This window comes from Cololabis saira, chromosome 1 (assembly GCF_033807715.1).
Source record: "Cololabis saira isolate AMF1-May2022 chromosome 1, fColSai1.1, whole genome shotgun sequence".
Classification (NCBI taxonomy): domain Eukaryota; kingdom Metazoa; phylum Chordata; class Actinopteri; order Beloniformes; family Belonidae; genus Cololabis; species Cololabis saira.
The window spans coordinates 21,131,420-21,150,479 of NC_084587.1; the positions used below are offsets into that span (position 1 = coordinate 21,131,420).

Here is a 19,060-nt window from a genome sequence, read left to right on the forward strand (position 1 = left end):
GACCCATGAAATACTGATATTTCCTTTGACTATAAATGCAATTTTGGCAAGATGTAACATTTTTCTTTTGATTCATTATCCCCCCTTTGATTTGAATTAATCTACTGTTACGCTAAGCGTCGTATTGACAAGATATGCACAGTGATGTAGAATTGCTTTCCTTTTATTTCAAAATATAAACCAATATTTGTAATATAAACCAATTTCCTTTGTGTTTCGGAACTATATTCCTGTTAACAGACAATGAATTTCAGTTACGTGGATACAGATTTTCCCTTCTTAAACGTTGTGCTTTTTAGCCAGCACATTCAAAGACTTTATAAGTATGATATGATGTCTAAAGTTCTTAAGTTCTCTCAGTGATTTAAAGGTTATTACCAGTAGTAAAACAGTAGTAGTATTTGTTTTCTAATGTGAAAATATAATTTAGTGATACTTTAATTATACAATTAGATAAAATAACTTGAAAAAAACAGCATTAGGTATTTGCTGTCCAGAGTCAATTTGCCACTGAGATATGCATGACTATGATATACAAGTAAAGTACATGATCCAGATCACAGTGACATCTGCTCAAAGAGATGTGATGTTGTGACTTGATCTTAGGTTTAGATTTGACCTCTGATCATTATAGATGTTCAACTTTATCATCATCTTTTCGTCATCCGAAACCAAAAGGGGCCCATGGGTCCGTAATGTGACCCACAATCATCTGGATTTCTTAGTTTCTGGCCACAGTTGTTGTTGCTAAGTTAATTCTAATGTATCCTTACAGTCCACTAAACATGTGCCTTTCAAGAGAAACGTGGAAGAAACAAACTTAAAAGGAGTCACTTTGGGAGATGGGTAAAATTCTCGCAGGTAGGCGTCAGGCTAAATGAAAGTATGATTTAGTATGCATGCAGCTATGAGGATTTAAAGATTTATTTTATTTATTGTTTATTGTTGGCTTTGTCTCGAACACAACAAAACCCATCAAATAAAAAACATCCAAAAATAAAACACACAGCAAAACAATGTGTTCGAGAGCGAACAGGAGGAAGCAGAACTCTTATTTAGTCCTGTCCCTTCCTCACAATATCATATTATATATGTCATATAAAAATATGACATATTATATATGTCATATAAAAATGACATACATATAATGACATATTAAAAGAATGTTTTAAACAAAAGGTTTAAAAAGTGTTTTATATAAGATAAGATAAGATAAGAAATCCTTTAATAGTCCCCCAGAGAGGAAATTTCCAGGTTACAGCAGCAAAGTGGATAGTCCAAAACACAAGAGGCATCAATGTCACACAATAATAATAATAATAATAATAATAGAAAAACACTATAAACAGTATATACAATAATAATAATAATAGAAAAAAGAAAAACACTATAAACAGTATATACAATAATAATAATAATAAGAAGAAGAAGGAGAATAAAAATAGTAATAAATAAAAAATACTAGTATACAAAAAGAAAAAAACAGATGGATATTTACAGAACATATTATGAATAAACGGTGTGTGTTGTCTTTTATTGTATCAAACACACACACGCTCACACACACACAAATTAATAACTTTTTAAAAAACGTATTCGTTCTAGATTTTAAGTCGTACGCAGACAGCAGCTGTCGTAAAATGTCGAAAAGAGCTCTGTATCGTAGCAATGGAGTGTTTACGTATGACGTAGGGGCGGAAACGGGAAACAGCGGGCTTGTTTGAAACGGAAAGCGTCTCCGTGGTAACTGGAAGCGGTTCACGTCCTGACCGTTTCTTCCATCTTCATAACAAACATTAAATTAACGCATTTATATTAAAATAAACGTGTCTCCATGTTACCAGTGCTGTGACGTCGCTGACAAAGATGGGGCGAAAAAAACCCGACAACGTTCAAACTTGAGCTAACGCTAGCTGAGTTAGCATAGGTTCCTGTAAACAGGACTTGTTTTATGGCCAGCTTGTTTTCAAACCAGGTAAAGTAAACATTTTGCTCAGTGTACATTTTTTAAAGACTATGCCTTGCCTTGCCATCATTTAGCCTTACACGGAACGTTTGAAAGCTGACATTAGGTAGTGGAGAGATGAACAAAAACAAACCAAAGCTAAACCTTCTTACTCCCGATGGGAAGGATTGGGCTCCTCAGAAACTCACTGCACACCCACTGCTGCAAGTCTGTTGTCTTTCGTATACCGACATCTGTATGATCTCAAATAGGGTTGCCACCTTTCAGAAATAGAAATAAGGGACGACCCGATTTCAGCAGCGTAAGCGACAAAAAAAGGGACATCCCCAAAACTTCTAAAATGTATTTATTTTATAAAACAATGCTTTGATTTAAAGTGCCTTAATAGCATTGAACTTGCATGACTATGCAGACAGCCAACCATACTAGCAACTGAAATATCCTCCTATGATATGAATGTCCACATCAGTCAGGATGTATAATATAGCTACAGGTGAAGAATATGGTGTAAAAGTTAATTTATTTCAATAATTCAACTTAAAAGGTGAAACTTATACATTACATAGTGTCATTACATGCAAAGCAAGATGTGTTAAACCTCTATTTGTTATAATTTTGATGATTGAATTGTTTATTGATTTCATAATATAGAGACTTTTTATTTATTTGTGAGTCATAATCACCAAAATTATAACAAATAAAGGCTTGAAATATCTCACTTTGAATGTAGTGGGAAATTATATATTTGTTTCACCTTGAGTTGAATTTACTACTAATGAAGTTTTGCAATATATTCAAATTTTACGACCTTCACCTGTATATTATGACATCATTAAATGAGAGCATAATGTGTCCGTATTGGTTCAATACGGAACGCAACTTTTAATTCCCAATTCCGTATTTCAAGGGACGGGTGGCAACCCTAATCTCAAATCTGGCTTTGCTTTCTCGTCAGTCAGAAAATGGACTCCAACGACGAAAATCGTGTCCAACTTTTGGAGGAGCAGGTGAAGGATTTATCAGATGAGTTAATGCAATGCCAGGTATGTATGTATACAGTATCTTCATTCAGTGGTGTTTTTATAAGGAGATTTGGTAGTGGGTTACTGCTTTTTTTGCCCTGTAACATTTATCTGCTCTGAAAGGGAAGATGTTCTCAGTTTACAGTAGGAAGAACGTTCTGTCATGTTAGCAATTATTAAGCAATGAGCAAAACATATCATTGGTCACTGTGAAAAATCAACAACATATTATGTTTTATGGGCAGTAACTGCTTCAAGATATGGTAGACCCCCCCCCCCCACACCCACCCCTACTTACACATTATTTTAGCTACTGGCCTCTACCAAAGCACATGCCGAACATCCATCATCAATACTTGTTTCCTCCCATTAAGGGGGACTATGATCTGCTGGAGCCTATCCCAGCTTTCTTTGGGTGAAAGGAAGGGGTACACCCTGGACAGGTCGCCGGTCCACATACGGACAAACAACTACACACACTTCTATGAGAAATTTAGAGACAACGAAACTGACTTGGATGAAGCTGGAGTACCTGGTTAAAAATCCATGCAAGCACAGGGATAACATGCAGGAGTCAGGAGTTGAACCAGGAACCTTCTAGCTCTGACGTTTTGTCTCTTTTCACTAACGAATTGAACAGTTTACCTGAACTGCAATAAATTAGCTTTTTCTTTTAGTTTAGTCGAGTTTTTTTTTTTATATAGATTGCTGACAAGTTATTTGCTGTAAATATGCTCACCTCTTAAAATAGGGCTATTTTTCTAATGAAAAACTACCCCACTATCGCATGTAAATATGCCGTAGAATTATTTTTATGAGGACAGTGCATAAATATACACATAACCAAGATTACCTCAGTTATAGAATCTGAATATTGGTTTCAATTTTTGCTTAGGCAGCAAGGTAGGTTTGTTTTTATCTCCCTTTGAACATCTCGCTATTTGTATCTAATGTAATATTATGTAATATCATTTTAAAGGCCTATGAGCCATCTTTTTTTTTAATGTTGATAAAAATAAGGAGGGAAATTCTCAAATTTATTTTATCTCATATATTTAGTTTCTGTAGAATAAAACTTTTGGAAGAAAGTGTTACTTTCTGGAAATATCTGGCTTCATGAAGCTCTTTTCAAACAGCATTTGGGTTTTAGAGAGCTCTTTTTTAAATGAAGCTTTAACCTTGAGTGGCTTAGTAAATTTCCATACCATTTCTAAACATTAACTCATGAAGGCCTGAATTACTCACTTCACAATAAGAAACACAAAATCTAATTTACTCTGAAAGTCATTACCTTGGACTGCAGTGAAATTGTTAAAATGGTGTAAATTTTGAGGTGAGTTGTTTCTTTGGTTGGGATATGCCCTTCATGATCTGAAAAGGTCTATAACTCACCCAATATACTTTTTATAGTGAGTCCTTTTCATAAAAGGCACAGTAATTTCTGCTAAGGCAACAGCACATGGAACAAAGCACACACGTTAGCAGGCACTGCTGCAAAATAAGAATACAATGAACTATATCGTTTAAGGTTTATGACTGCTTATTCTTTATGTTTACACCTAAATAAAATGCATGTATATTCAAGTTTCTTATTCCTGATAGCTTTACTAGTGTTCATAAAGTATTAGTTTGCAAGCTAAAATAAAATGTAACTGTCATGACCATACTTTGTAGAATTATAAGAAAAAACATTAGCAAAGTTTTTTTTCACTCTCAAATTTCAGTACTTTTTCATAAATACATGCACAATGTGCTCTAGAGCAGTTTTGAGAAGCTGTCATCATCACTTTGTAAGTCATTTGTTGGAGTCCTTGCATACTCACCACCAGGTGGTGTCTAATAACATAAGTGAACCGACCCAGTATGCCTTACTTTGAATATCCATACAGTCTTAGTTTACAGGCAGACAGATGCCTGTGGAGTTCTGCAAATGAGGTTTAAAATTTCAGTCTTTATTAAACTTAAGATGCTAACTAACTTGGTTTGCACCTGCCTTTTGTGTGACACTGTTTGGCTTTAAAGACATTTGTTTATGTAACCTGATTTCTCCTGTGAACTTTTAAAGAGTTTTCTCTGAGAAGGGCATTGGACATTTTAATTCCATGTTTTTTTTGGATCAAGTAGTTATAAGTACTATATCACAAGTAGAATTCTACTTCTGCAAAAGTACTTCTATTACTTAAGTAGAAGCCATATATAAAGTTTTTTAGTAGAGTAAGTGATTTAGTTAATGTTTAATACATTATTTTCTATGACACTAGATGATCAGTATTGTTGCATCAGTATAGAAGTAATTGTAGCTGCTGGAGGTGAGGCAAGTACAATCTACATTATGTTGAGTTTTATAAACAATGACACTAGATCGATCTGAGAGCTGACTAATGGGACAAAAAGAAGTTCAGATACAAGTATGGATAATTGATGGATGGAAAACACATGAGAAATTCAGAGAAACAAATATTGGTGTCATTGACTTATGTAATGTGACCTTTATATATATATAAGATATAGCCAAAGCGAAAAGCCAAAAACTGCTGGTTTAATTGAAGCATTGTATCACATTAGAACCCTTTTAAAACCCGAGGCGCCCTGAAACACAGCATTGGATCAGGTCTTAAACCAGCACAAAGGAAGGTTTTCTTTCTTTTTGGAAGTGTCAGTCCCAGCTGTAATTGGGTAATAGATAGGGTACACTCAAGGTTAAATATAAATCTGAATGTAGTGGAATTGAAGTATAAAGTAACAACTTGGACATAAGTAAAGTAAAAGTTGCACTTCAGTACAATTTTTGAGTGAATGTTCTTTGTTACTTTTCACCACTCACACCTGTGTGAATAATTGGTGTCTTATTCAATACAACTGTTTTTGGAGAAATTGTCAGCTAAAATTAGCTTGACATCATTTTGTTTCCTTAAACATTTTTTAACTTTAGTGGCTGTTATTTTACAGTTCAGAGATACAGGAAAACTGCCAGACAGACGGGTGGTCATCAATTTAGTAGCTCATCCAGCTGAGTTACCTAATGTCCTGCTATCAGCATAATTAATATGTAGACGTAGCACATAATGGGTGGTCTTTAGTCTTTTTTGACATGTTAAAGTGTTCAATTATGAAACATTTAGTTAGAAATTAAAAGTTACAAGTACAAACATGGCAGTTTATATAAATGTTGCTTGAATTTGTTTTTCCAACAGTTCAACGGTCGTGTCTTAAAATGTTAAAAAATTGAAATGTTCACATAATTTGTATATCATTCAGCTTTGTCGGAACATATTCCCAGAGCTTAACACCCTCTATATTTTCATTTTTGTGACAATCTTCATCAATGCCACTGTGTAGATCTTTGTTAGGTATAGACTTGACGAGTAAATGAGAATGTGAGGACACCCTTGAACTGTAACACCATTAATCAAATGTTGCTTTTGCTCACCATGCAAAACATAATAATACTCATTTACTGCTGTGCTTTATTTACTTCAAAGTGGTTGTGTTTTAATGAACTGACAGGGAAGCCATCCTTGGTGGTCTTGTCCAGAGAAGAACATCAGTAATTCTGTATATCTAATAAGGACCTTAAGTTGTACAGTGCACATTTTAAATTGTGACATTTGAATACCACTGATGTCTTAAGTCTCGGGCATGTTGTACTTCAGGACAGCCATTAACTACAAAGACTCTCTTCTGTCAACCCGCAAATGTTCCTGCTAGACTGTGCTAATTTTACTAAATATGTGCTGGATTCCAGTGGCTCTCTCTGGTATGTTTAGCCCATGGTGTTTCAGCATCTAGGTTCAAAATGAATAATTCAGCAATCATCAAAGACATATTCAATGCATCTTTAAGTACACATACGGCAGAGGAGAGCTCTTGATGAGGGTCCTGACTGAACACTTGTCAGTGGAACGGCTAATGGCAGCCAAAGGCCAGACAGAGGGAGACCACATTTTTCAACTAAATCATGCTGCTTAATTTAATCATTAGCTACGTTCCAGGGTTGATCTTGTGAGTTCTCCATCCCCCTTTACCCGGTTATTTCATGTATATATATACACGCACACACATACCAACACACGCAAATACATACAGAGATGGAGATCTAGAGTACAGTCATTTCATTTCATATGTTCAGTTCATGGCCTTATCAAGGTCTGATGCTGCCATTTTAGTAAATAATTGATTAGACACTTTTGAAAAGGGGGTTAAAATTCATGTACTAATTGGAGACCAGTGGATTCCAGTGGGAGGGATGACTTTTATCTTATGATGATGCGAACATAATTTATCAGATAATTTTATATTAAGTTGATTTGGTATAATTCTGTCTTTTAATTTCAGAAAATGTAGTTTTTAGATGTCCCTCATTAAATGTAATGTAGCTTAAAAGTGTTTGAAAAACCAGCAAGACAATTTGAATTGGAAATGTGTCAGGGGCTGACTGGGTTTTCCTGCTTGAAGATGACTGTCTCTGTCATCAGTTTTGAGTTTCTTTGGGGCTAGTTACTTTGGAGCAGCAGTGGAAAACATATTCAGAGTGCAACTGATTAATAAAGAAAACGCATGCTCGAGCGCCGTGTTTTGATTTGGATCCTTGCTCTCCCAAGTCATAAATAGTGCATAATGACAAGTGTCAATGCTTGCTCCCCTTGAGTCGAAGGTCACATCTCAGCGATGGAGATTACTGCAAAGAGAGGCTCATGATTAGAGAGGGCAGGCCGGATGAAAAACTGTTTTGTACAAGTTGTTTAAATTATTGATAGACTACCCCTGCTGTCGTATGCTAATGTCACCAAGCATCCTAGTCAGTGTTTTAGTTTTAAGTCGGAAGAGCCATGATGTGTTGCCACCATTCCTTTTAGGGATTCATCAAAATAAAATGCATCTTAAAGAATTGTCTCAATCAGCAATAACATACTGTATCTTGTGTTTTTACAGGCAGACAAGGAGTTTGTGTGGTCTCTATGGAAACGCCTGCAAGTGGCAAATCCAGACTTGACCCAGGCTGTCAGTTTGGTGTTTGAGCGGTGAGTGGATTCTTCTTTCGCATTGCCACCTGAGAAGCTCAACAGCTGAACATTACTTTATCTCACAAGTGAAGAAAAATATGTGTGAAAGTCATTCAAGGGTTTTTTTTTTCCAAGCACCTTGGCCATTCTACTGGGGTTATAACGGAATCTGGTGCAGATGCTGATTTAAGCCCTCTTATCCCCATTCTCGCAGTTCAAACAATGGAAACCCTTTTAATGAAAACGCTCTTCCTCTGCTGCTCATATGCTGGACAGTTGAAACAGTCCTGCCAAATACTTGTCTTTACTGGATAAATTGTAAGATTGAGTAAGACCTCTTTTGCTACACGGTTAAGCCAAATGAAAAAACTGTGGCATGGGAACTTTCAAAGACAGAGCTTTGGGCTTTTTTCCTGATGACGCATGTTTGGATAAATGAGTTATATCACTCCTGTACAGGAACAAAAAAAAAAGGTGTCTTAAAATGGTGTTTAATTTATCACTGACGTTTGAACACAGTGAGATATTTTTTACATTTCATGCTACTACTATAACCTCTACTAAATCTACAACAACTATCACTAATAATAGAAACAATAACTAATAATCATGATAACAATAACAACACTAATGGTTCATTCTAGAATAGTGCTGTACATTGTGGCAGTTTTTTGCAGTCGTTCCTGTAGCATTAGTAGTGTTTCATATTTGCACTTATTCTTCATTGAACACATTGATGTTTGAATGAGTTTTCACTCTGGTTTGGATGCTACGCTGTTTGAGGAGCTTTCTTTATTACTTCGGACGTTTGTTTGCTTTTGTTTCTTTTTTAACTACCTGTTATGATGAGTAACCATAGCAACAGGAGAGTTTTTTATAAGTAGGAGCAGCTGATTGAGATTTCAGATGCCCAAATAATACAGAGTGAGACCCCAAATCCCAAATGACAAAGGAGTTAAGGAAGAGACGTTGTGGTTGTAGAGCAGGAGCAAAACAGAGAGTGAGAAAGTAATGGGCAACGTGAGATCTCCAACAAATAAGAGCTTGGAGAGCTGACAAGGACCCAACGGGAGTATCGGAAATGGAGAATTATGTTTTTCTCTGAGACGTGGCTGCAGGATTTCAAGAAGAGCAGTAAAAGTAAGGGCCCTCGAAGTGCTGTGCATTTCAGGAACAGGTAGCGTAATCCAGGACATGCAACTGTGAAACAGTTTCTTTGCCACCTGGATATTGGACTGTTATCTTTAAATTTTCATCCTCTACTGTACCTGTGCTGTTTTAAGTCTACAGTACACCCCCATCTGCAGCCAATGCTGCATGTGACACCATCGGGACTCAGTATTCGTTAAGATACAAACACAACAACTCAGTTCATTTGTGCTGATCTCATGAGGGTTGAACAACGTCTCTTTCTGCTACACTTCCAACATTTCAACATCTTGTTAAGTGTCAGTTGTTAGGAGACCCGTAATAGAGGTAAAATACAGTGCAACATCATGCAGAGTTCCTCAGTGCCTATTCTTCTCATTCTTACTCCATACGCTCTTCTGTTCTTTAAAGCCCCTTAGGAAACCCATCAAAGTATGTTGGTCTACTGAGACTGTATGGAAACATGCACCTTGAGAGTATATGTGTATTCTATCACCTGATGCACAGGAGGATATTGACATGGTAATTGTGTCGACTCCAGTCAAGCGCCGGTGCCCACTGGGAACTGCCATTCATCCCTCCCTCTCTTTACTGTCTGAATCTTGTACAGTGATTGGTTGGTTGCTCAGGACATGGTGAACACAGCCCAATATATGAGAAGATGTATCTGGGCCTGCCTGTGTTCCAGCACCTCCAGAGACCATAGATGTGTATTTCATTGTCTACAAGGGGAAAGTGCTGATCAGAAGAGGCAATAGAAGTCAATAGAAAAGCCCTCAAATATGGAAGAGGGCAAGGGAATAGGTGAAGTGAATAGGTGGTCCCTTGTGGTCCGATGCAGTTGAAACAAGCATGTCCCCAACTGAAATCTTGCTTTTCATCCCCCTAAATGTTCATTATGATAAAAGTGCTAGCTTTAGAGAAAGCTCAGAGTATGGTGATAGTACTGTAATAAGATTTTAGCAGTGAATGTTTTAGCTTTTTTTTTTTTTTTTTACAATGCTGCCTTTTTATAGTTTACATTTATAGATTTTTGAATTCTAAAATAATTTAACATTACCTGTGTTTTTTTTTCTTCCTTTTTTTCTCTTTCAGTGCGAAACACAAAGCAGAGATTAAAGACAGGAAAGTCTTGGAGATCCTCCAGTTGAAAGACTACAAGATACAGGAGCTGGAGCAGGTACTATACAGTTTAACCAAACGCTCAGTGAAATTGAGTCAAACAAATTATAACAGGCACATAACCAAAATATACACTCCATTGCATTGTGAGTGAGTGTGTGTGTGTGTGTGCGTGTGTGTGTGCATGTGTGTGTGTGTGTGTGCGTGCGTGTGTGTGACTGTAGATCTATGAATCTTTGGGTCATTGACAAACTTCCTCGGATCTAAAGCGAAATTTCACTCTCTTTTAAAAAAAAAAAAGAAGATTTTTTGGCACTCGTGTCCTTTATTCAAAGTAGTTGGACAGGAAATGGGTATAGGGAGAGGAGGGACGACACGCAGCAGAGAGCGACAGGCCGGGATTCAACCAGCGCTGCCTGCACGAGGGCAATAGCTTCTGCAAATGGCGCCAGCTCAACCCACTGAGCTATCCAGGGCCCCAAGTTTCTCTTTTTTTAATCATATTATTTTAATCTTTGATGTTCTTCTTTGATATTTCTGGGGATTATTATTGATAACAAGCATTTGATCTCAGCTCACTGAAATACAGAGTAACAAGAGAAAAAACATATACACCTAAATGTAATTTTGTATTTTAACTGGATCTTGTTAGCTCTGTGTTTTCCTCTTACCTGCATTTCTTCTTCACCTTTTAAACAATATTTCCTGATGGCATGAAGGCTAATGATAATGACATCACTAATGTAATTTACTTTATATCATCATCTCTTCACTGATGCATCTGCATGTCTCCTTCATTAGCGTCCCTCACCTAGAATAGTGTTCATTCTTAATGAGACTGCTTGTAATGGAGCCATCAGCCTGCAAGTGCTTTTTGACATTATCCACCTCAGCAACCTTAATAGTGGCTCATAGGACCACTCGATGCTAAGCTGCGATACATAATCATGGAAAACTTTATTCAAGTTCTAGTTGTGTAATACAGAGGAAAGTAAAACTGTGAAATTGGCAAACACAGTTTTCTCATAAAAGATTTGAGCAAACTTAGTTATGTCATTTGAATAAAAATGTCCTGTTCTTGGTTTTCTTTTGCAGACCATGTTGTAGTAGGTCATTTAGAAAGCTTAATAGACATAGTGTGGTGTCATTCAGCCCTCTGAGAAGTCATCGTCTCATTTACTGTCTTGAGCCATAGCAACACAGTGGTTGATTTATTTTACCTATTTTCCTGCTGAGTTCACAGGGATCTCCCACTTTTCTTTATGTACTGTATCAACTTCCTCACTTTTAGTATGTCTTTCTTTTACCAGCTTTTCTTTATGCCTCATTCAATTACTTTCTCTACTTTTGTATTATAATTAGCCTTCATTTTTGAATCATATAGAGAATTTTGAAATGCTAATCTTTCTGTCGTAGACGTCCAAACCTTTACGTACCTTCTTTTTTTCTTATATATCAAGTAGGCGCTACTGGGGTTTAAACGGTTCTTGCCTATCTCATTTTCAACGTTTGAATTTATTTCCTGCTCGCCGTTGTAAATCTCTATTAAAGCCCCTCTGTTCTTAGCATAGCACGCTAGAAGTAGCAAGGAACGCTAAATCCACTGTCTGTGTGCATTTGAGCAATTTCCCTCAACGTGGCAGTTAATTGCATCCCAGTGCATGGTGTTATTTAAGGGCGTATCCACAGAAGGCTGTGGATTATCGGCCAATGCCAAACCTCAGCTGATGTGGTGTTAAGACGCCAGCCTCCTCCTACTGAGTCCGCAGAGACTTGCAAAAAACATGAAGAGAAAAAAATACCAGGATCAAAAGTGGGTAGTTGGGAAATCATTGAGCATTTCTGTTGCTCTCTGATTTGGAAAATCTTTGAATTCATTAAATTGATTATTATTATTATGTTTTGTGATGTAATGTAATTTGAAAATGCTAAGAATGACAGCAGACAAGATCTTAGATAAGTAGATGAAAGTGTGCATTGAATTTGTCTTTAGAGCTCCAACAGCATTCTAAAATGTACAAACCTTTCACTTATTCCTTTTCTTGTAAACCCAAAGCTTTTTGTTTTTTTGCCTGCTGAATGACTTGGTGAATTTATGAAATCCCCTTGAGCTCTAGACAATTGTAATACATTCCAAAATAATGCATTTTTCAAATGTTTGTAGGTGTTAGTCTATTTCTATGAAAATAGAAATAGGCTGACCATTTACTATTCCTGGCTTTACAACAGTCAGGTATAAATGTGTAGTTTATGAACCTAGCTGAATGTCAAACAGCAGACTCAATCTGGCATCAGGCATCAATTGCTCCGATACGGGGAGTATAGAAAAACCCAGTTCAATTTTGACACCTTGTAGCGACACCATACCTTTACTGTTTAACACTCAGTGAAGCACCGCTGTCACACCCCTTCAGGGTTCCAACCCTGACAAAAGAAAAGTTATAATCATGCCTCTGGAAACACTATTAGTAGATTCCTGTGCAGTCTGTTGAAGAGAGTTGATGTGGAAGATTTGTCATCACTTACTTTGTACTGTAATCTGCAGTGTTGTGTGTTGATCGAATCTCCCTTTTTCATGGGGGTTGATTTAATCACAGTAGAAGTGGATTGTTGCACCATTGAACTGCTATCATCTGCTTTGTGGAAGTTTTAACAAGGCAAGGTTTATTTATATAGCACAATTCAACAAAAAGGTGATTCAAAGTACTTTACAGAGACATTAAAACATCACGTAGGGGAAAATAAAAAGCATTATTTTAAATTTAAACAAAAAGAAAAAAATAACAATTGATATAAACAGCTGATCCAATTTTGAAACTCAAGCTTAAAAGGGCAGATTTCGAGTGTTTTGGAGTGTTTCAGCTGATCTGAGGCTTTCCAGAGTTTGTTCCAGACATGTGGAGCATGGAAGCTGAACGCAGCTTTTCCATGTCTGGTTTTGACTCTGGGAACTGATAAAAACTGGATCCAGATGATTTGAGGCGCCTGGAAGGTTATATACTGGGTCAGTAGGTCACTGATGTATGTTGGTCCTGGATCATTCAGAGTTTTATAGACCAGCATCAGAACTTTAAAGTCTATCCTCTGATGGATAGGCAGTCAGTGTAAAGACCTCAGAGCTGGACTGATGTGGTCCACTTTCTTGGTCTTAGTGAGGACTGAGTTCTGAACGAGCTGCAGTTATCTAACTGTTTTATTTATTTATTTATTTATTTTTTGGGTAGATCCATTAAGATGCTGATATAATAATCAAACCTACTAAACATAAATGGTTGGACTTGTTTTTCATGGTCCTGCTGACACATCAGATCTTTAATCCTTAATATATTCTTAATGTGATAGTAGTCTGACTTTGTTATTGTTATTATCCAAGAGCCTGTACAGGGCCTCAGTCTCCTGGTGACTTTGTAATACATATCTGTGTATCATCTGTATAACATTTTGTCACTTTCTGTATTCAATCATATATCATTGGAAAATTTGGTCAGAGCAGTCTAGGTGCTGTGGTGCTGTCTAAAACCTGATTGGAAGACATCATAGCAGTTATTTTGTGTTAAAAAGTCATTTAGTTGATGAAAAACCACTCATTCAGTGATCTGAATTAAAAATGGAAGATTTGAGATCTGCCTGTTATTCATTTGTGTCTTGTCAAGATTGTCCTTTTTCAGCAGAGGCATAAAACAGTTGTTTTCAGTGGCTGTGGGAGCACACCTGACATTACAGACAAGTTCACATCTGTAACAGGTCTGACTCCAAAACTTTTTTGAAAGCACACCATACATCTTGCTGGTTACCTGTTGACTGATTCTGTCAGATGCTAATGCGTAAATATTACAAATAGTTGCTTGAAAAAGTGGTGCCCAAGTTGCTGAACTAAGTTGTTTTTCTTTCGTTTGCCTCTTTGGTGTGGTTTTTTGGTTGGCTAAAGTCAAACCCGAACTGAAATCTTTGGACTTTAACCTTTCTGACCCGAGCTTGTCAAGTCAAGTAAACTTAATTTATATACAGTAGCACATTTAAATCAAAGTGCTTCTCAGAACTGAAACTAAACCATAGGAAATGCATTATACTTGTTAAAATAATATAAGATGGGGATGAAATCTAATGTAATAAAACCCCATAAATTGCAGATTTAATATGATGAAGCTAATGAAAACTGCTAGAATAAAACATGCAACCTAAGATAAAAGCCCCAAGACTTATAACTAAGTGTAATTTTGAGTTTTTTTTCCCTTTCTCAGACTTTTTGATGCAGGAGTGTTTTGTTGGCAAACACATGCAAACATAAAACATTAATTTTGAAATTTGTGATTCTTTGGGTTATTTCGTGCTTTTAGTGACAGTTTAATAAAAATAAGAGGGGAACAATGGCTGTTTAAAGCTTCTATGTCAGGAGAGACCTGGCTCACACCTGAATTAAATACAAACATCACAAGATGTTTGCCTACGTGACTCTGGACTCAACTCATGTCTTTGTAATGTGAGTTTGTTAGATATTTGATAAACAGGTTAATGCCTGCATTGGATTTCTCTTTAGAGCTGCAACAAAATTCTCAAACGTACACATTTGCCTCTTATTCCATTCTTGCCATCTTTGAAATGTAAATATTTTTTTCCCTGTTGAATGACTTTGAATCTTATAAGATTGAAATGCTTAATGCGACCTGCAGCTCTCGTCTTCTCTTTTTCCTCATTGTGTCGTGCTTTGCTCTGTTTTTCCCCCCTTTATCCACAGAAAGTGACAGGGCAGCAGCATGACATTAACAACTTGCTACAGAAGAGGACGACAGTCGAGGAAAAGAGTGCGATAATGAAGGAGCTGACAACGCTGCGTGAACAACTGGTCAGCAAGAGTGAGGAACTTGAGGTTGGTGGAACAGATTTGCCGTGGCAGTTTGGGCCTTAGATTCTGAAGTTTCTTTTCTGTGTGACAGCGAACACGACATGTCCCCCGTGGCTAAAGCCTCGGGCATTTGAATCATTTAGTGGACAGGGAGGATTGTTCAGCTCTCTTGAACACAATCTCAGTGTCTCTGTGTCGTCTCACCCTTCCCTGCTTTTAGCTTTCCCTCTTCCGACTGACAACAGAGAATACTTAACAACTGGAAAGTCTGTGTGTGTGATAGAAAGGGGGAACCAAAGGAAAGCAGGTTGTTAACTTGCATATAAATACTTAATGCCTCCTTCAGTGAGGAAAAAGTGAAAAGTGTATATGCAGTGGTGTGGCTTCTTCCTAATTATGCTTAGATGGGACACAGTTATGATTAATTAATAAAGGAATAGTCCTTATGCAGTCTTGGTGGGGTCTCGTGGCGAGAAATCGTGGGGGACAGCATCAAAGGATACCTGGGTTGAGTCTAATGGGTCTTGTAGCAAACACCATTCTCATTAGGACCTGTCATTAAAGCTGACAGACTGGCTCCTATACCCTCTTGAGCCCAGATCTTACAGCACGTCTTGGCCCATACCAACCAACACCTGGTCACGAGGGCCCAGTCATACAGCAGAGATGACCTTGGCCAATCAGCAACCCACGCAGGGGGGCTCCTGCAGAAAAGCCGGTCCACTGTTTATGTATTCATTTCAGCTTCAGCTCCATGGGTTGCTTCTTTTTTTTTTGTATCTCTCCAGGATTCTTTTTTTTTTCATTTTCTCAGTTTGAATTGATACTTTTCCAGTTTTTTCTCCTTATGTCATCATTGTTTATTTGGCCCTATTGACCCCCACCCCCCCCACCCCTCTCGTCTGCGCACGCACACACACACCCCTTTTGTCTTATCCAGGAAATGAAGATTGAGTGTAAGAAAAAGGAGGTGGAGAAGCAGCAGGTGGTGCAAGCTCTAGAGGAAGAGAAAGAGGGATTAGTGTCCTGCTGTGCCGCCCTGAGAGCTGACCTGGTGGAGAAGCAGACACAGGCCAATAGTCAACGAGACCACAAGGATGCCGCCCAGACCAGATTAAGGCCCCGTTTACACGTAGCCGGGTATTTACAAAAACGGAGGCGTTTTCATGCGTTTTGGCCGTTCGTTTACACGGAAACGGAGGTCAAAGTCACCAAAAACGATCATTTCTGAAAACTCCGGCCAAAGTGGAGATTTTCAAAAACTCCGTTTTCCCGTTTGCGTCTAAACGGAGGAAAACGGAGATTTAAGCTTCAGAACGTCACATTATGCACCAGAAACTCACCAGCGTCATGTGTGCGACCTGTGTTTACAATTAGTTTGGCCACCGTCAATATTTTCTTGTATTTTACCTGTTTAATATTCTAAAGTCACACTTAAAAGTAACTTCTCCCCCCCCGTCCAGCCTCCTGCTCATTCAAGCCTGTGAGCGCGTCAGCCAGCAGCATGAAGCCTGAATTATGGTTCCGCGTTAAATCGACGGCGTAGGGTACGCGGCGACGCGCAAGGTACGTGCGCGTCGCCGCGTACCCTACGCCGTAGGCTCTGCGTTAATGTAACGCGGAACCATAAATCAGCCTTAACTGGAAGTTACACACGTGTCATTTGTTGATGTTTTTCCAGGATTCTGATTGGCTTGCATGACGTTAAGAGCGTTTTCATGCGGGTCCGTGTAAACGAGGATTTTTTTGAAAACGTAGAGGGGAAAATATCCGTTTTTGTAAATACCCGGCTACGTGTAAACGTGGCCTAAAGGTATGAACAAGGGGACAAGTCTTTTCAGAGAAACGCATACCTTGAACTCTCTGATCCCTCACACCCTTTTCTGGTCAGCTTTTGAATTTAAAAAGATCTCTGTGGCGAAACCCAGAATTAAAAATGCAGGTACTACATTCTATGGAAAGAAAAAGTTGGTTCTTCAGTTTGTAAATGACATGAGTTGAATATTAGTTGAAAAGAGATTTATTTGTCAGTTTTGGTTCCGAAGTGTGCAGTTGTATCAATTTAGTCAGTCATTTTTCCAAATCCAGTTATTTATTAATCTTATAATAATCAATAGAATTAATACTTTTCATCACAGAAGAAATACAAGAATCAGGAATTTGCTATGTTCTTCTTAACCATTCATCTAGTCAATCATAATCACAAATTGCTTAAAGAGGTTTAGATTTCTGTATACATTCTGTTGCCGTTTTCTTATAGAAATCAATTTTCTGTCAATAATCTAGTTTTAGAAAAAAAGAGCTACACAAATACCTCACATTCCTCCTTGTCCATATAGTCTCATGGCCTTAGAAATATTTCTCCCTGAGTCAAATGGAATCAGACAGAAAGTCTTAAATAAGTTAGGTCTGCTGAGTAATTGCTCTTGGATGGAAATGAGCCCAGCTTCTGGTATGTACATCCATCAAAGCCTTAGACACTTCACCTAGTCTTCTTCTTTCTTTTTTTTTATCAGACTTTAATTCAACATATTACTATAGATAATCGGGGATGCAGACCAGTTTGACATGGCCAAGATTTGTCCAGTTGATACAGTTGTGTATGTGTAGTTAAGAAAAACATACTTGTTGGTCGTTGGACTCTTTATCAGGAAATGATACAAAATAACCTGGTCCTGACCTGATGGTCTCAAAATGAGGTAAAAACAATATAATATGAGCGGCAATACATGACCTATTTCACTGACTATGTTTACATGCAGTCAATAACTCTTTTCTAACCGGAATATTAGCAATAACCCGGTTGCGCACGGCCATGTAAACACCAATAACCCCTTTGAATAACCGGAATTTGCTCATATTCCGGTTTTTAAAAATCCGAATATGACCCCTGGGTTACTCCTTTTCTAACCCGAATATTTGGTCATGTATACGCCTAACGGGATATCCCAATCAAAACGAACAGGAATTTGTTTTCTGCGCATGTTTTTTCGCAAGGAATCTTGCTCTTTTGAGTTCAGGAAGTACCTGTTTGCTCACGCATGTAAACAGATTATTCCGAATGTTTCAGTAACCGGAATATTGACCTTAACCCGAATTTTGACTGCATGTAAACGTAGTCGCCCACTACATTTACGTGTCATTATTTATTCTACAAAAACTAAAACTAAAGTGCAAAAGCATTATGTGACTATCTAAGAACAATTACTTCCATAGCCTGCAGTCATGACCATTAACTGGGACAAAGAAGCTTCCACAAACCTTTTAGTGTATAAGTGGACCTCTCAACCCACCCCATTGTTTACCCCGTTGACACTGGTTGTTGGGGACTCCATGAAAAACCCTGGAACATTTTTTAACACTGCCACATGATGCTTTCCCTGAGCCAAAGTTTACATGTGCCTTGGCATTCATGAAAGTGTTGGTATTTACAAACTACTGACAAAATATGTTGCTTCCTCTGACCATGCATAGAGCTTTTGTAAGTGAGGAGTGCACGTAAATATTGCTTGTCATTCTCAGACAGCTCATATTGATGCCTTACACTATCTGCACCAGAGTTTTGCCCATGAAGAGAAAGCTGTTTGTTGTTTTCCTTTTTCTTCTTTCTTGTTTTGTTTTGTATCCAACTTCATACTGAGCCACTTTCACATCTTAAATATTTCGTTGCACATGTGGAACTGAGTTTCTAACTCTCAGTTTCTCTCACTTAATAAGCAAGTCACATGAGCTGCATTAGTCACCTCCTTGCCGTTCACTGTCGCTCCTGATGTCTACTAAGGGAGCAAAATAAAATACTTTTTCCTTGCTCCACTTTAGCTAAAGTTGCCTTTATCGTCGGTATGAATAATGTTACTCTGTCTCTGTCTCTGTTTCTCTTTCTCTCTCTATCTCTCTGTCTTTCTCTCTCTCTCTCCCCACTTTTTAGCATGTACTATGTGTGCAACTTTTTAAT

General features: G+C 37.7%; 1 protein-coding gene across 5 annotated transcripts in view; it reads left to right on the top strand.

Annotated features, from left to right (window-relative positions):
* Window positions 1–19,060, top strand: part of cntln (centlein, centrosomal protein) — a 185,678-nt gene that overhangs the window by 72,898 nt on the left and 93,720 nt on the right. For 3 of the 5 annotated variants that reach the window (XM_061717744.1, XM_061717769.1, XM_061717775.1), the window contains exons 1-5: window positions 1,721–1,975; window positions 2,926–3,009; window positions 7,921–8,009; window positions 10,236–10,320; window positions 14,998–15,129. In XM_061717744.1, coding sequence (XP_061573728.1) covers window positions 1,952–1,975; window positions 2,926–3,009; window positions 7,921–8,009; window positions 10,236–10,320; window positions 14,998–15,129 — 414 coding nt within the window. In that variant the 5' untranslated portion in view covers window positions 1,721–1,951. Of the gene's footprint in view, window positions 1–1,720; window positions 1,976–2,921; window positions 3,010–7,920; window positions 8,010–10,235; window positions 10,321–14,997; window positions 15,130–19,060 lie in introns of those variants that run through there. The other 2 variants (XM_061717752.1, XM_061717759.1) reach the window with 2 other exon arrangements.